The sequence below is a fragment of the Etheostoma spectabile genome, chromosome 3, assembly GCF_008692095.1.
Source record: "Etheostoma spectabile isolate EspeVRDwgs_2016 chromosome 3, UIUC_Espe_1.0, whole genome shotgun sequence".
Classification (NCBI taxonomy): domain Eukaryota; kingdom Metazoa; phylum Chordata; class Actinopteri; order Perciformes; family Percidae; genus Etheostoma; species Etheostoma spectabile.
In genome coordinates, this window is record NC_045735.1 from 21,425,044 (window position 1) to 21,442,509 (window position 17,466).

Here is a 17,466-nt window from a genome sequence, read left to right on the forward strand (position 1 = left end):
ACATCAGCTTGCAAGACCAGGACCACCACCTGCAAGCATGTAATCAATAGCCTCATTAGAGTACCACTGACAGAGAGCTTGACACACAATATTGCAAATGCGTGACTGCCATGTTAAACTCAAGCCCTCCTACATGTGTGTTCACTTGCGAGCTAGGATCCGTCTCAGTAAGTCTACGTCACTGTACTCTGTAGTCAAGTTTTCATCACTTGCACATGACAAACTTTAAACGGTGTATTTATGGATTTTACTTTTTATACTGTACAGTTGTAATAGTAAGTGTTATTCCTGAAGGACAACTTTGCAACCGCACACATTCTTCTGGTTCTGAAGGATTCCTCAGTCATTTACCCCTGTTTAATATTCATGGTAAAGCAGGAGGGCAAAGGAACTTGAAGAGGCTGTGGACGGCTGGCTTATTTAGGGCACCCCATGGTGCTGGTGGGGTTTGAAGTATCATTATGTTACTGTTTGTTTGAGGAAAGGCTTAACAGTTAAAACACTGTGACACTCACAAAGGCCCAAGGTCAGGGCAGACCACAGAGCAGAGATGGGGGGGTGTACTATTGGGTCCACAGGGCATTGACATGAGGATCCACTTAAGGCCCCATCCACTCTATCCATATTCGTACCTCTGTGCGTCTGTGGCAGTTTCCCATTCTCCACAGGCATATTTGGAGTGCCAGAGCAGCAGGGACTCTGAGTGCAAGTAAATGAATGCAGCAGCGGTGCTCTTTTTCTCTGCATGCATATCCTCTCCACACAACACAGCAATGCACACAGGCTGCTGAAAGCCCCAACAATCTGACCATTATCCCTGCATTACAGGAAGATGGCTCTATCCTGTTGCCTTTTGTCTCATGTCATTTGGCTATGCTGATAATGGGGGGGGGGGGGGGGGGAGAGACTCTCTTTTCAGCATGCTCTCTGTGGGTTTTCACAAAGCCATTCATTTTCCAGGCTGATAATTAGCCACAACTATTGCACAAAAGAAGGAAGACAATGTGCAGCATTCGGGCCGTTTATGATGTGGCCAACAAACTCTTGCTCTCAGCAGACAATGGTCTAGTCTTTAATATTGGCATTTTTCCTGTTGCTGTTTATTTATCCTTTACTCATTGTTGGTGAAAGACCTGTTTGACAAAGTTGGGAAGAATGTGGCCAGCTGCTGCTGGTGTTAGAGCAGTATTACAGGGTAATAGCCCTGCCTCACTCTTTATGGCTCAGTGGGAAACCTTTCACAACCGCCCCACATGAAGCCATGAATATATGCGAGATGGCACACAGCATTTCATTGGTGTTCACACACACAGCTGACTAACATAGATAGAAAACCAGAAGGGTTCCTTCTGCTGTGTCTGCCTCTCTCTGAAGTTCATTCCCTCTTTATGCTGCAGCCACCAAAGCCAAGCCGGCCCATCCCAGTAAAGTGCAGTAGAGAGAGAAAATGGTCTGGGACCTCGCTCTGATCCCCAGTGATCACCAAGGAGACTGCACGTTCCAGCATGTTGCATGGTGGGAGGAATGAACTGAACCAAACACAACAATGCAGGCTGGATGAGAGAGGGGGGGTTGGAGGGGGGCTTTGAAGAGCTCAGCTGTTCATCACATTATAAAGATCCCAGCCTCTGCTCCCTTCTCTACCGTCCTATATTCACTCGTATCAAATTAACAGTACCATAAACAAACTATGGCCATCGCCCCATGATTGTCCTATTTGTAATACAACTTGATCTGTTAACATGGGTGTCCACAGGCAACCGTGTAGACTCCCATCTGTCACAAAAGTTGATTACACATACTTAGATAGACATACACAATGTCTAGCGCTACTTTCAAAGTGGTCATTTGGGAACACTCACTCTGTGAGGTTTTGTGCTTGACAGGAAGTTTATAGTGAGCAACACCAGCTGGTCCACACAGCTTTGATAAATCTACCGGACCCTGTTTTTAGTTCCTCAGAAGGCCCAACACTGCTGCCGGCTACAAGGACACAACTCTAAGCCATTTAGCCTGTGTTACAGCCGCAGTGTTCACAAGATTTACTCCAACGATTTTCATTCAGCACAAAATCACATATACACGGGCTAGGATGGAACCTACTACAGAAATGATTCATAAACAACAAATGTATGTGTGTGTTGTATTTGTCAAGGTTAAATATAAATACGAGGCCATGTGGGCGCTATGCGTAATACTGAGTTAAACCTGGGCTGCTTTGTCCTCAAAGTACCTCTTTCACTCTACAGATAGGTAGTTAGCCGTTAACGAACAAAACTGAAAAGTAAAATAATATTTTATTTCAAATAGATCATCATTAATTGTCTTAATGGTAAGTTTATGTTGCATTTGGCCTAAGATACCATCTATAGTGCAACAGTGGGCACAAATAAGTAGTAAGGTGTGAATACAGTAAATACATGATCCAAATGTGTAGAAAACACAATACAAACAGTAAATCCAAAGGCCACAAGAGTTCACATATTAGGCGTAGCAGTTTCGTGCTTATCAGTAACTGACTTCCCTCCGGAATAGATATGATTTGATTCACTTTAAACTAGATTATGCGCTTGTTTCTTTCAATTATGGTGCTCAGCGGACACACACGGACTCCAAATCTTCTGCCTGCGCAGCTGGGAAAATAGAGACGAAGAATACTCACACTGTTTATGAGTTGCGATCAGGGCTCAATGCAGACAACCTCAACTGGCCCTCACCGAGCACAACAGTGTTCAGTCATGTACAGTCCTCCGTTTAAGGCTGACAACAGCGATAAATCACTGTTTCAACTTGCTGAGTAATAAAAATGAATTGAGCACAAAGCTACAGGCATAATGAATGTAACTTTATTACATGTACTGTAATAAATGTACTTTAATGTACTTTATTATCTGGGGAAGATCTGAATGTCCATGACTGTACTGTAAAGATCGTCAACACTTGAAGGCCAAACTATTTGACTGCTCAACAACTGCAAAATGTCTAGCCAAACCCTTAAAACCCCACCAGTCAGTTTGGGAAGATTGGATCCAGACCCACAGCTAACTACTTCCTCATTACTACCTGCGTTAGCTAAGTGCTGAGTCAGAGCCTTTACTGTACTTCCTTAAAGCACACATCCAATCAGTAAAATCAAACAAAACTAAAACGTCTCTTCCTGCTCAAGGGAAACGACTATGGACACAAAGTTGTGTTTGGCTGAGACGGTTTGAGGTAGGATACCTTTGGTAAGCAAGAATGATGAACTGATTGATCCTGCAGTGACGGCTGTGCTGTTGTTTTAATTAAAGCTAAATAACTGGTGCTTTGGTTGTAAATCACATGCAAAGCGTTGTTTGGATTCTGCAGGCGCTGCTGCTGAGTACAACTTTCTCCTCTTTGATTCCTGTCAGCTCATTTCTCCCTCCAGATCTACGCTTCTCCGAGCTGATTTCATCAGCAGGCCATCCCCAATCAATGCACTGGTGCTGACTGATTCTATCTACCCCAGTCATTAAAGGTTGTAGTCACTGAAATGGGCTGCTTTGGGTTGGGTAATTGCTATATGGGAATAATGAGGCAAGCAAATCAATCTTTCAACAAACACTGAAGTGGTGGTAATGACGTGACCTGCATCACTGGGTTGTTCTATCTCATACATTCAAACACATCATCCTTATACACAAAGCAGTCTTCAGGCATCAATAGATTAGCCTACGCGTCAGAAATAACAATGCTTAAGGTACTTAGAGTCTTACAGTGATTCTCTCATCTCGGTCGTCAATGTTTATTCCATCTTTTTTCCACGATATGGTGGGTTCAGGATGTCCGCGTGGAGGTTGACACTCTAGGACCGCCGGCTCTCCGGCTGCCACGATCACATCGGCAGGGTTTTGTCTGAAGTCATCACGTAGAACTGAGAGAAAACAGAAAGAAGAGGAAGAGAAATAATTAACACAATGTCAATATATCCTGCGTTGGGGAACCAGTTAAAGAAGCAGATAGTTTAAAAAAAGCATGTCACTTTAAGCTGTTGCTACATTCATACAGCCGAAGGCAGCTAGTAAAACAGCCGAGCTGTTTTGAGACACATAATTAGTTCCGCGCAGATAACAAAATATAAGGCACGCATATTGATTTACTGCACCATGAAAACAGCAACAATCCCACCAAGTGTATCATAGGATATAAAAATGACTAAATAAAAAAAGATCTGTATAGTATAGGCTACTGTATGTACAAGGGGTATACAGTTCCTATTTGATTTCTAGCTTTCTCCCATGATAACCTTACTGTCAATAAGCTTTACACCAGCAATGATGAATACATATTTGTCCAGCATGTCTAAAAGCAATGACCTTCATCTTTGTAGACCGAACCCCACATTCATATGATTGCACACACACACACACACACACACACACACACACACACACACACACACACACACACACACACACACATGATGATCACCTCTCAATCATCGCATCTTCATCTCTCCCTGACAGTCCATATTTACACCCCCCGCACTTATACACCCATGTTATATTCACATAGATGAAAATCTACACTAGATCCAATCCACCATTGCAGCATTGCTTTGCTAGGATACACTTCTTATTTGCATTGATTTTCCCTGGTAGAGGCGCTGTAAAAAAGATGACACTGCCATGATATTCATTATTCGACATAGGCGATCCACAGCTTCCTAGGTCTACTTCGTTGGTACAAATTCGATACTAAAGAGATGAACGGAGCAATTCTGATTAAAAATTGGGGCGGAATGCAAAATGACAAAACCTGCCTCATCTAAAATCATTAGTCCTTGCTTGCCCGCCTTATCAGAATATCACATCAGTATCATTAATGAGTATAAGCAACAAAGCAGATCAATGCATATCAGAGGCAGAGGAACAACATATCTCTGGAGTCCGCATCTCCGGCGTTAAAGGTAAACTGGAGTTTTATTGAGAGGGGAGAAAGTAATGAAAAAGCCACCAGCTCCCTTCTGCAGACAGTGTGCCAGTAATCATTTCCCCAGCTTTACTGCACATACATATAAAAACATATCTATAGTGCTTGTAAATTTCAAGCTGAAATTCAGGCCACACACACAGTATGGATGGCCGGCGCAGTAAGTGCATTGTTATCCCTTTGGTATGTATGGAAAAGTAATGAATGCAGTGAATGCATGCTTGTGTCTGTGTTTTGGGGATAAAACCGAGCTGTTTCCGCCTATTGTCTCACGCTCCTCAGCTTGCTCTAAAGGCATCTCAGTCACAGATCAAAGTTAGGCTCACTCCAGGACCCCTCACCTACTGACAGCCAACAAATTCTTGACTAAACCCTTTAAGCACTTAATTGGACATTGCCGAGCCCAAATACAGCTCTCTGCTTCTTGTAACGTGTAGCGGGAATCCAATTTAACAGTAGGAACCAGCTTTTGGAGTAAAATGGGTGGTAAAAGCTTCCACAGTCCATTGCTGCAACATGACACCTACACCTCCATAAGTACAGCTGTAACATTACATAGCCTCAATTCTTTTGCATAGTAACAGTATTTTTCAGAAACAATGCAAAAGAACTCAGATATTGTTACTTATACGCTGTGGTCGCCTATGAGGAGGAGGCGTTCATTAACAGATACATGCAATGTGCTGTACACAGATGAATAACAAATGTGTGTGACACCCTACATTTTCCACACCCAATCTGATCCAATTTAAACTCAGCCGTGCAGCTGCATGGCGAGTGAGCTCATTTGGTATGGTTAAAAGCAGATACAGTCATCCAGGAATGCAAATGTAAACACTAAACATCCGATCCATTACAACACCGGCCCCATCTGAAGAAACACTGTCTCTATATTGTGTCATTAACCTGTTCTAAAGAGTGTTAGTATAAAAGTCAAAAAACGGAATATTCTGCAGTCAGCCCGGGTTTGTATAATAACGATAAGTGCCTGTTTTTAATTGTTCAAACATTGATTGGTTGATCAAGAGTATGGAAGGCAGGAAGGTAAGGTAAAGAGCATATGAGAGAATTTGTGTTTTTCTTGCGTGGCTAATGCAGAGATGGTAATAAACACTTGGGTGAGTAAGTTCAGTAACTTTAACCGTGACATTAAGTGCACATGGCCTCCTCTCAGTGGGTCTCGGCCTCCCCTGCTGGTCTCACTGGAACTCATTCAGCTAACATGCATATGCATCTGTCCCTCTGGAAAATAAAAAGGGATGTGCGGCGAGGATAAGAGGAAAAAAGGATGCAAGCTGTATCGACTAGTTGGAGGCCCGAGGGATAGCTGGCACCATTCGGTGTTTACACCAACAGCGCAGTGACCTCCACCCCTCCTCAACAGCACTAGCTCCATCACCTCGCTGCCCTCTCTCCTCCTCCAAACCAACACCTCTTTGTTATAAACACAGCTGAGTGCAGCGCAGCAGACAGCCCGAACATCTGCGTAGTGGAAAACAAAATCCTCTGGGATGGAGGCAGAATGAGCGGGAGGGAGACGGACGCAGCCAGACAGTCTGTCAGAGAGACATACATACACAGATCTGGATGGGGTACAAAGCCCCAACTCTTCCGCTAGAAGCCCTGTCAGATCCGGAGCTGTGGTGGAATTGGTTGCCTCTGGCCCCCCTGGTTTAAATAAGGCATCCAGCGTCCCTCCTTCCTGTATAAATACTGCACAAGGCCCTGCTCGCCTGCCTCCCTAGCTGTTCCTGTTCTAGGACCCAGAATTGGGTGAAAAAATGGGATAAACAGTCTCTCACGCTGTGCGCTGCCCTGAGAGTGTGTGTGTGTGGTGTGGTCTGTGTCTGTGTTTGGGATAATGAGCCTACTCTACCATTCTGTCTCTCTAGTGAGCCTGCAGCTGTCCCCTAGCAGATAATATTTCCTGCGCTATTAACAGGGAGGCCCAACTCAATGTGTGTGTGAGTGTGTTTGTGTGTGTATATAGAGAGATTTTCAGTTTGTGGCTTAATATGTGCAAATGGGCCAGAGTCACAGGTCCCAGCATGAAGACGCCTCTTTGTCCGTACAGGATTTGCTCAGATATGCTGATGATGGGATGAAACAGGGATGGAATATCCGGCCCCCGGACGGATATCAATACGCTCTGTCAAGGTAAAGGGATCTGTTGTGCTTTGCATTTCCTCTTTTCCATAGGCCAAGAACAAAACACATCCTATCTCATCTGGCTTACATGCCTCGCTGCATTGAACAACCATATCTATCAAAGCAGAGGCTTAGTTTGCAAACATAGCAAACATCTGTAGTGCCCTGCCAAGTCCAGTCTAACCACATTCTACTGTACTGTATGATAAATCGCTCACAGGTCCACAGTAGCAAATTGGAGCTGTGCTGAGGCTAACCCAATTAGTGGCCATCATTTCTTACATCCAAACCTTCCTTTAAAAGGTCAGCTGAGACGGCTGCTCTCAGCTCTGAAAGCTCCCAGGTCCATCACCCCCACAAACTATCCTCTGTCTACCTACACACTCACACATAGGCATGCACACACATGCACTCTTTCCCCCAGGAAATTGAAAACAGATGTTTAAATGTCAAATTAAAATGAGATTCCCCTGCGCTACCCCTCCAACATTAATGAAAATGAAGACTTAATGCCACACACAAGTCTGGGTGGGGGGATCAGATGAGCTTTGTTCTAAGGAAATTAAACCAAGTACAAGAAGCTTTCCTGAAAATCTTTGGAAGGATACAAAAACAAACCCACCAGGGAATTAAAAGAGTTATCAGAAGGCACCCTGAGTCAATCCTGCACAGAGAAAGAGCACAGCATGGGTCTTGCCTTTGGCTTGGATCTTCCCTTGAAACAGAATGGACATGGCTAGCCCTAAGGGAAGCAGAATGAACGATAAAAGCAGGGACAATGAACTAAAGAAAGGAAAAAGAACAGAAGAAGCTAAGGAAAAGGACTCTGCTACATATAATGAAAGATAATCTGTCTCTTTCCCCTGTCTCTCCTCCTGATTTCCTGAAGATAGTTCTGCTTCTTCTGTACTGATCAGATTTGCTTCACAAACTACCCCCAATGAAAATAAAACATTATTTGATAGTACCTGAGGATATACAGTAGGGACGAATGGACAATAGAACACTGAGAAAATATCAAATGGCTAAGCAGCCCCAGATGTTCATGGTTATACGTGACTGTCCCAGCTGCAGTAGAATTGCTCTTTCTCTCCCATTCATTTACTGTCAAAGCCTCTCTGTGATGCAATAAGGAGACAAGTCAAAATCTGAATAACAGCAACAACAACAAAAAAAAGTAAAGTGCATGAATGTTCCAATGCTATTTATTTCACATGTAAAAAACACATTTTCATGGTAGCTGCAGCATATTAAAAATCTACCCCATTCTGGCCAGATGACAAATGTATCTGTATTAAATAGGGCTTACATTGGCTGAGCTCCCTTAAAGTGCATTTTTACTGTACAACATAATTCCTCTCGGAGTGTTGTTTATGTCATAAGCAAAAATCTGACTTTTTCCACAGTGCAGCTAAACCCTTCCATATTGATGCTCCTCACCTTGCCTCCAGCTCTGGCCTGTGGGACTAACACCTCTCATTCTCTCTCTCCATGCAGCTCCCACTTTGTTTCTAAATTCCCTCTCAGCATTTGACCCCCTTATCTTACTTCTCTGTCAGCTCACACACACTGGGCAGCTTAAATCAAAGGCACGCTCATAGCGATGGTGCGTTAACCCATGCCACTCTAATGCAAAGGCTGCTGCAGGTGGATAATTTGCCAGCGGCGTGCGTACAGTGTGTGTGTGTGTGTGTGTGTGCGTGCTCTGCATAAATCTGGAGTTTTGCTGGTGGGTGTGAAGACATAACAGGACTCCTACTGTACTCTAGAGATCAACTGCCTCCCTTCTCTCCCTCCTCCTCTACCTCATTTCCTCGTCTACCCCCCGACCCCCCCACCAGGAAGATGAGATTGGACATGGCAGACTCCCCTCTCTTTCTCAATCTGGCTTTAGTTCCTCAGCTTTGAGCTCATGCCCTCTTGTGCACCCTGCAGACACTCGATCCTGAAGCATAATACTGTCTGGGATAGATGATTATAGATAAACTTCTCAGCTATGTACACATACACAAAGATAAAACTGACACGAAGGAAGCTGTACATACTAGTGTGCATCACAATAAAGCCATCATACACTCTTCAATCCTACAAGTTTTGTTCTTTTAGAATTTAACTGACAGATTTCCCATTTATAGCTAAATGACATATGGAGAAAAAAAATACCTCTCTAGACAATCGTGACATTCAATATGAGGTCACATCTGCAGAGTCACATTGGTTAAAAAAGCTTGACAGTCTCAATGATTACTCGACCGCAACACACCTTGTGGACACCCGTAAATATGTCAACGAGAGCAGATAGACTATTACCCAACTGACCTTTAGGGTTTGCACCTGCACACCCCGGATGCCATGAGGTCATCCTCCACATTCAGATGTGATGTCACTAAACAGTAACAGGATTCCCTCATTACCTCTTAAAAACATTCAGAGCCTGAACAATACACTACAGGAGTCCATAAGTAAAAAAAGACAAAGACATAGATGTGGCTATCAACATGTTCTCTCAACTTGTCTCTTGCTATGGTATAAAAAAAATGGACCACATCTTGATTGTTGCAGATCCGCTGTGACACTGATGTGATCAGCATATGTGCTACTAACTGTGGAGATATACAGATACAAATGGGAACCACGCCATGTAGGGATATGAATCAAGCTGGCCCGGGTGGTGTGTGGATTGAAGCATGGGTAAGGCGAGGGGGGGTAAAGGCATTCACACTGTGCTGTGCCAGGTGATTACAGTCTATACCTGGCACCAAGGGCAGACGGCTTTGCGGATCTTTCAGTGGCACAGCGGAGGGCACATCTGCACTCGCTGTGGTCCAGTGAGGCTGCAGAGAGCCAAGTGCAGAGGGTCCAATCTCAGCGCTTCATCTTCTACATTACGCACACTTCAGCACACACATGTAGACCTCATGCGCATATCCAACAGCAATTATGTCGCTACATAAAGAAACACAAACATGTGCACACACACACACACACAGGCGCGCACACACCACATAAAGGAAGCCTTGCCCCACAGACAGAGAGGCCATTGAGTGCCTGTGTTTGTTTAAATGGTCATAAGTCTTCTCGTCCGTCTTGGAGAGAGAGAGAGAGAGAGAGAGAGAGAGAGAGAGACGGCATTTGGCGGACATGGCGAAAAGCACAGAGGGCAGTGGGGAGGCAGCTTTATGTGAGTAACTGAGTGAGTGAGTGACTTGGCACCTCATAGTTCAATAAACAGGGCCTGTGTGATTGGAGTGGTGGGTGAGCAGGAGTTGGACTAAAACAAAGAGTGTAGCGAGTGCCGGGACAGCACAGGCAGGAATGTCGGAGAAAAGAAACAACTCTCTCTCTGACAAAAAATGCTTAAAAAGGAAGAAAAAAAAATCCCATAAAATACCGATAAGAACAGCAGCCAATAAAGATCTGAATGGGATTAGCACATTTAAATGTAATGATTGAAAAACAAAAGCAAGCCATCTGTGGATTTGTCTGCCTTTGAAAGATCAGCCCCTACGCTTTGTGTGCATATGAAAGTGATTTCAAGTCTGATTCTGAAGCAGTGTGAGTTACCTGATGTGGAAACACAGCATCAGGTTTCATGGTTACTAAATGCACTCAAGACATGTGTAGTTTTCTCATTAGGGGGGTTGGCCAAGCTAAATCAAATATTCCGTTTACACAGCATAGAGCTGATGCCAATGAAAGACATTCTGTTTCCATTCAGTTTCACAACGCAGTAAAATAATAATTAGGGAGATATAGGCAGAAGAAGCAGGTAAATCAACATTTTTTACTGGTGGAGAATTGTGTTTATTTGCAGCACCCTGGCAAAAAAAGATGATTTAGGTATAGCAAGATTGCAGCAGTCATGGTTTCACTGCCAATGCTTATTAGGGGTGGGAATCACCAGACGCCTCCTGATACAATATCATCATGATACTTATGCCACGATACAGTATTATTGCAATTTTAAACACATTGCAATATTCTGCGATATATTAATATTATATAATTTTTCCCAATTTTAAATGATGTCCCCAAAAGGAAACTTTCTCAACATCTGTTTTATCTAAAAAGATACATTTCTGTTTGTTCATATCACTTCAATTGTACTGCTGCAAAATGGGATTGTCAAGCAGACAAACTGACCAACACATATATAATAAAAGATCCATACTTGGCGTCTGTGTATTGATACAGTATTGCCACTGAAAATATTGAGATATTATACTGTATCAATTGTTTCCCCCACCCCTAACACTTATTCATAATAACATTCATTTTGCAAGCCAGGCTGGACTCTACTATCAGGGACAAATATGCGAGCTGTATGAGTAAAGCCTGTCTTCTATATTGTTAGTCTAGTCTATAGATGGAGCTCCACAGCCTACTCCCTGAAGACAAGGAGCATTAGAAAACCCCATCTCTCACCACTTACTGCACTGGGTCTCGAGCCTAAAGCTCTTTGCACAGAGATACAAAAGAGCAGATGTAACACTATATGACACACACACACGTACACCTGTACAGTATGCTCTCTCATTCTTTGCCTCTTTCTCCCTCTCACACACACAATACAGGCTGAGGCAAAGGGGCTCTGTACGTAGCCCATATCAGCCCTCTGTGAAGCTAGTTCATCATTTATGAATCTTCACATTATAAGTACCGTTCTTCATTTATGGAAAATTAAAAAGCCATCAAGCTTATCAAGCTAAAGCTCATCAAGCAATTTAAACTCTATGATCAGTTAGTTAGTTCTTTCCTGATAAGTGTACCTCTTTAAGGACCTTGCTGTTAACCTTTCCAATGGAACAACTTTAAGTAATAGTACCAATGAAAACTGCTGACAGTGTGTTCTGTGGATTGTCCAGAGTAATGGGGGATATTGATTCTGGAAAGAGATGTTGCGGTTACATTTTTGAAATGTCAATGCTGTGAGCACAATCAACTAAATTAACTTCCTTTGTTTTGGGGTAGAACTCTCAGAGGTGGATATCTTAAAACCTGGCAATGAAACCACCTAGATGTTAGGGGTGGAAATCCCCAGAGGCCTCACGATACGATATCATCACAATACTTATGTCACGATACAATATCATTGTGATTTTAAACGTATTGCAATATTCTGCAATTTTATTATTTTATTATTTATTCCCAGTTTCAATTGACGTCCCCAAAAGGAAACTTTGTCAACATCTGTTTCATCTAAAAAGATACATTTCTCTGTTTGTGGCTTCTGTGTATCGATACAGTATTGCCGCAAAAAATATTGTGATACAATGTGTATAGATTTTTCCCCCACCCCTACTAGTTGTGTGTGCTGTTTTTTTGGAATTCTTTCCTCTTTCTTTGCCTCCACATATTTCACTTTTTTCTCCCTGCTGTTCTCCCTTATGTGTCTGCGCTAGTCTGTCTGAGTCTTCACAGTGTAATAGGATTTTGCTATTTAAATGTATGCACATTGTACATTTGTCACCATAGAATGTTCATTAAAGTAAATCCCTTTACTGCTAGAAAAGCAGGCGTAAACACGCCAAGAGCAATGGAATATCTTTATCCACTTGTGCCTTAATCCCGCTACATGTCTCACACAGCTCAGTTCACATTGTGTCAGTTATGTTTGCCGACAACATCTCACTGTGAGCTGCCCTCCCGTCTGTGTGGCCCCACTAGCTAACCCTCTCCCAGCATCTGCAAAGATGAGGGCCTTATTAAAACAATCTTCCCAATTAACATTCCAGGCCCCTGGAGCCCCAGCAGCCCTCCCCATGGACCTCCTCCAGATATGACCCCTCCTCAGCTCTACAATGACAAAGACGCTGTGTGGGTCTCGGACCAGCCACGGGACCCTTGAATATAGCTGGACTAAGAGGGGGATGGGAGACAACTTGTTTTTCTTCCTGAGGAACCAAAACTGTTACATGTGTGCTTGTTTGTGTGTGCATCTGTGCAGCGCTTGTGTATGTCTGTGTGTGTGAGTGTGTAGAGACAAAAAGAGAATAAAGGAGGGAGAGAGGATTGATACACGAACGGATAAATGAGTTACCACCGGTCAGGGCGGCACTGTCATCACAAACGCTCCTAACTTGATGTGACAGGCAGTGATATGGGCTCATTTGCACAGGGTGGATAGCTCACGATCCCAGACAGGAAGGAGAACTGTAAGAGGAGCTTGTCAGCTAGCTAACACAGACCATCAGAAAAATTAGATCCATAAACACAGCATGCATTCCCACAGAGTGCCTTTTGACCCCCGTCAGAGCGTTTTAGAACATCTGCTGCCGATCTTTTCTCTTCTCCTGAGATCTCACGGCCAGATTACAGGACGCTCCCCAGCCTCTCGCTCATCTTCCCATAACAAAGTTATATTATCGCCAAACAGCGGGGACTGAAACAGTGTTATTCTATACTGGTGCTGTACAAACAGGACCAGGGCGGGGGGGGAAGATGATATCATGAGACATAAGACCTGTTACAATGACTGTGCGTCTGGCTTTGCTTCATGTCAGAGATAATGGAAATCACAAACATTATACAGCTCCTGCTTGCCTCGACTCAGCTGGACCTTCCAGTGGTTAACATCCAACAACTTCCACTGCTGCAGCACAGTATGGCCGAGTCTAGTAGGTTTGTGTGATCACTCATGTCCAGGCAGGTGTGTTTGCTTGTGTTTTAGGTCCTTTTACTGACTATGCTGCAAGTCTGTTTGGGCTACACCTTATTAATGCATGCTTAATGAGATCCAGTGGACATGCGGTGCACGGATGTTCTCTCCTTAACGTATGTCAAACAAAGTAATTCGAAGCAGAAAAAGTTAGAAGCATCACTTTCATCTTAAGTTGGAGTAATGGAAACCTTAGCCAAACACACATAGTTTCCAATGAAAGTCTAATTTGATAGTGGTTTAGGAAACAGTGAAAAAGTGAGTGATTGTTGTGCAGAACAGTGCGCCTTGGTCGGAACCATAAACTAGGATTACATCAGCGGCTGTTACGGAGGTGACTGTGGAAGAGTAATATGATAGCGGCTGTGTGGAGGGGAAACAGGCAGGCACAGAGGAAACTGGGGAAGGAAAAAACACAAGGGGATCCAATGTAATGTTACAGCAGATCCCTCAGCCTTTCGTCATGGCCACTTTCATTTCCACCATGCTGATCCCTCTCCAATCACTTTACCAGGCACAGGGGAGGCAGGGAGAGACGAGGAAGAGGGACGAAAAGAGGAAAAGGTTGGAGAGGTTAGGTAAAAGTGTGGATGTGGTGGTGGTTGGGGGGAATATAGGGCACAGGAATGTTAAAGAGGGTGAGACAAAGCAAATAAGGGTACTGGGATCCAAACATGTGCGGCTGCTGCAGCAGCTCCAGAGGGGCACATCTTTCTCTGATCAGTTGCTGTCCACATTTCAATGACTTCCACATGGACCCTAAACCCTCCCAGATGCACCCCGAGAAGATGAAACGATGCCCATATCCCTATCTAAGAGGGGATCTGTTACAGTGGGAATAGATACCGATAGGAACGGAGCGAGGGGAATGTTGTCAGAGATAGTGTGCCAGAAAGAAATAGAGAGCTGAAATTTCATCTTTAGCACTTGTCTACCACGTGTGTGTGTGTGTGGGCAAGTGCTACATTGCCAAACACTATAGCTATAAAGCTATAGCTTTTCACTACATTTGTCAAGTTGTCCAACACGCAATATCAAGCATGCCCGATGCCAAGGAGAAAGTTTTGTTAGTGTGCCAGAAATTACCCTGATCCCTGTGAAATTGACACTGTGTAAGGTTTCAAGACTGATGTTAAGCCCTGGATTTTCCATCTTTACATTTATATTAGGTGAGGCACAGACAAAAGAAATGTCCCTTCGTAGTTTGTTCTCCTTTGTTTTATGGTATTCTTTGCTAAGTTAACACTGCTTCCCGAAACATCCCGGTGAGCTGATTTATATGACATCTCTCCCCAGGGAATACAGCCAAGCCCAGCAGCAGGGGGAATTTACAGTAAGGCTACCAACTCTACTCAGACAGGACTCTAAAATCTCTGTTAGATTTATAGAAGTGGGAGAGAAAGCTCTTCCTCCTCTGAGGTACTGCTTTCCTACTGCGTAGACTCCCTGAGTTCTAGTTTGGCAGCCTGAGACTAGCCTGACAAATGAAGAGAAGCTTCACGGTGAATACTCTAAACACATTTTGTGTATTGATTTTGGTTTCTTAACTCTATTTCTGCTTCAGCACTGACTCGGCCTGTCCATTCAAATTCCATCTTCTCTATGGTTTTATCATCGGCAATGCATGACTTTCTTTTTAATCCAATTCTCAAGTCAAGACATTTGTGTCTGATGAAAAACAACAGGCTCATACAGCTGTCCATTAAAATCACATACAGTATGATAGAATCACTTTTACTTTTACATAATGTAAATGTTATGGTGTCTGTATAATGTAAAACAACATAAAATACTAAGATGAGAAAGACAACTGCTGGCTTTACTGGGTGACATTAAGAGAGAATATTAAATACTGGTTTCATATCTTTTCAATCCTATCCCCGGCTGGCTCTCTGTGATACTGTAGGTGATAGATCTGCAAAACATCGACATCTGAAGAAATTAATATATGAAAACCTAATCACATTGAAGAAGCTTCCTCTGGCAGTTAATTCTCTTGGGAAGAAGACACGCCAAGGATGGTATGAAACCTATCAAATGTACAATATAATGAACTTATTAAAGATCAGCCGTTGGCATGTTTCAATTTTCTTTTAATAAGGGCAACTTATCCTCCTGGTTTTACTTTCTATTTTATTTTCTCCTTTTCATTTCTCTGTTGCCCGGTTTGTGGCTGTAAGTAGGAATGTTATTTTTATTCTGACAAAAGTTCATTATTGTCATGCAAAGATGTACAATGAACAAGCTTTTAAACTAACTTTTAAAGGTCCAATGACATGGAGCTCTTTGGATGCTTCTACATAGACCTTAGTGGTCCCGTAATACCATATCTGAAGTCTCTTTCCCAAAATTCAGCCTTGGTGCAGAATTACAGCCACTAGAGCCAGTCCCACAATGAGCTTTCCTTACAATGTGCCATTTCTAAGTCTGTAGCTTTTGAGGAGGAGGGGGAGGGGGGGGGATCAAGGTGGAGGCTGGGGGTGTGGCCTTGACCAACTGCCACTTTGCTTGTTTGAAAGCCATGATGTCTCTCTCATGGGTGGGCCAAATTTTTTGGTTGGGCAAAGCAGAGAAAGGGGAGGTAACCTAATTCCAGATTGGCGCATCTGAGCTTTCATTTTCTCAAAGGCAAAGCAGGATACCCAGAGCTTGGTTTACACATATCACCATTTCTAGCAATGGCGATAGCATTTCTTATAGGCAGGCTGGGGGAACGCATATTAATGTTAAAAAACCTCATACAGTGAAATTGTCATGCCATGAGAACTTTAAGTCTTGTCCCATCCCCTTTTCTGTCTGTTTTGCTGAGCAAGGACGTCTACAAGGACGACAACCATAAACAGGAACCTCTAGTTCACCCCTTCATAAAAAATAAAAAACCCTACTCAACACGGATGCCATTACCAACATCCAAAGGCATGTGGTCAGCCTAAAGGCCCCGTGCATTGTAAACATATTACTCTGAAAGGAAAAGAGGAGCCCATCTGGAACAGAGGAGGGGAAGCAAGGAGCCAGGTGAAGAGGAAATTTAAGAAATGGAAGAGAAAGAACTGGCTGGACGATTTGTAATATAAGGGAAGGCAGGGCAGTAAGACAGAGAAGTATTGAGGGGGATGGGGTAGGGGATAGTTGGTTAAGTTTTTCTGCCAAAGAGGGATGCAGAGATGCTTGTGAGTTTTGGACTGCTTGGGTGTGCTGCACAAATCAGGCTATGAAAGAGGTGAGACAAGAGAAAAAAGGACAGTTTAAATCTCGTCAGTAGGGCTGCACAATTAATCGAATTTTAATCGCGATCACGATTTGGACTTCCCACGATCAAATTTGCGTGATCGAGCGATTATTTTTTATAAAGCATCATTTCATAGAACGCTCCGGGTTTTTTGCAAAGCCCATCTCCCGCTCCATAAAGCCGTCTGCTCATGAGCCAGTCAGAGTAGTTCACTGCACCCCGTGCAGCTTAGTTTCTAGATGGAGACAGTCCCAGAGGACAGAGTAGCGTGAGGAAAACTCAGAAAAACAGATAGTCGGTAATACGTCGGTCTCAAGGTTTACCAGTTTACCAGTAAACACAACATTTGTCCCATCTATTGTTTTTCAGACAACAGCAGTGACCAGTGCTAGTCGGTGCTAATAGCGTCTGTTAGCTGTTAGCTAGTAGCGTCTGTTAGCTGTTAGCTCTTCTAGGACGCACCGGTGCTAATGTCCTC

The 17,466-nt window shown here is 43.4% G+C and overlaps 1 protein-coding gene across 4 annotated transcripts in view; it reads right to left on the reverse strand.

The window, feature by feature from the left end:
* The window catches only part of robo1 (roundabout, axon guidance receptor, homolog 1 (Drosophila)), a 385,111-nt gene that overhangs the window by 60,550 nt on the left and 307,095 nt on the right, over positions 1 to 17,466 (reverse strand). For all 4 annotated transcript variants that reach the window (XM_032502141.1, XM_032502159.1, XM_032502149.1 and 1 more), the window contains one exon: positions 3,738 to 3,895. In XM_032502141.1, the coding sequence (XP_032358032.1) occupies positions 3,738 to 3,895 (158 nt within the window). The remainder of the gene's footprint in view (positions 1 to 3,737; positions 3,896 to 17,466) is intronic.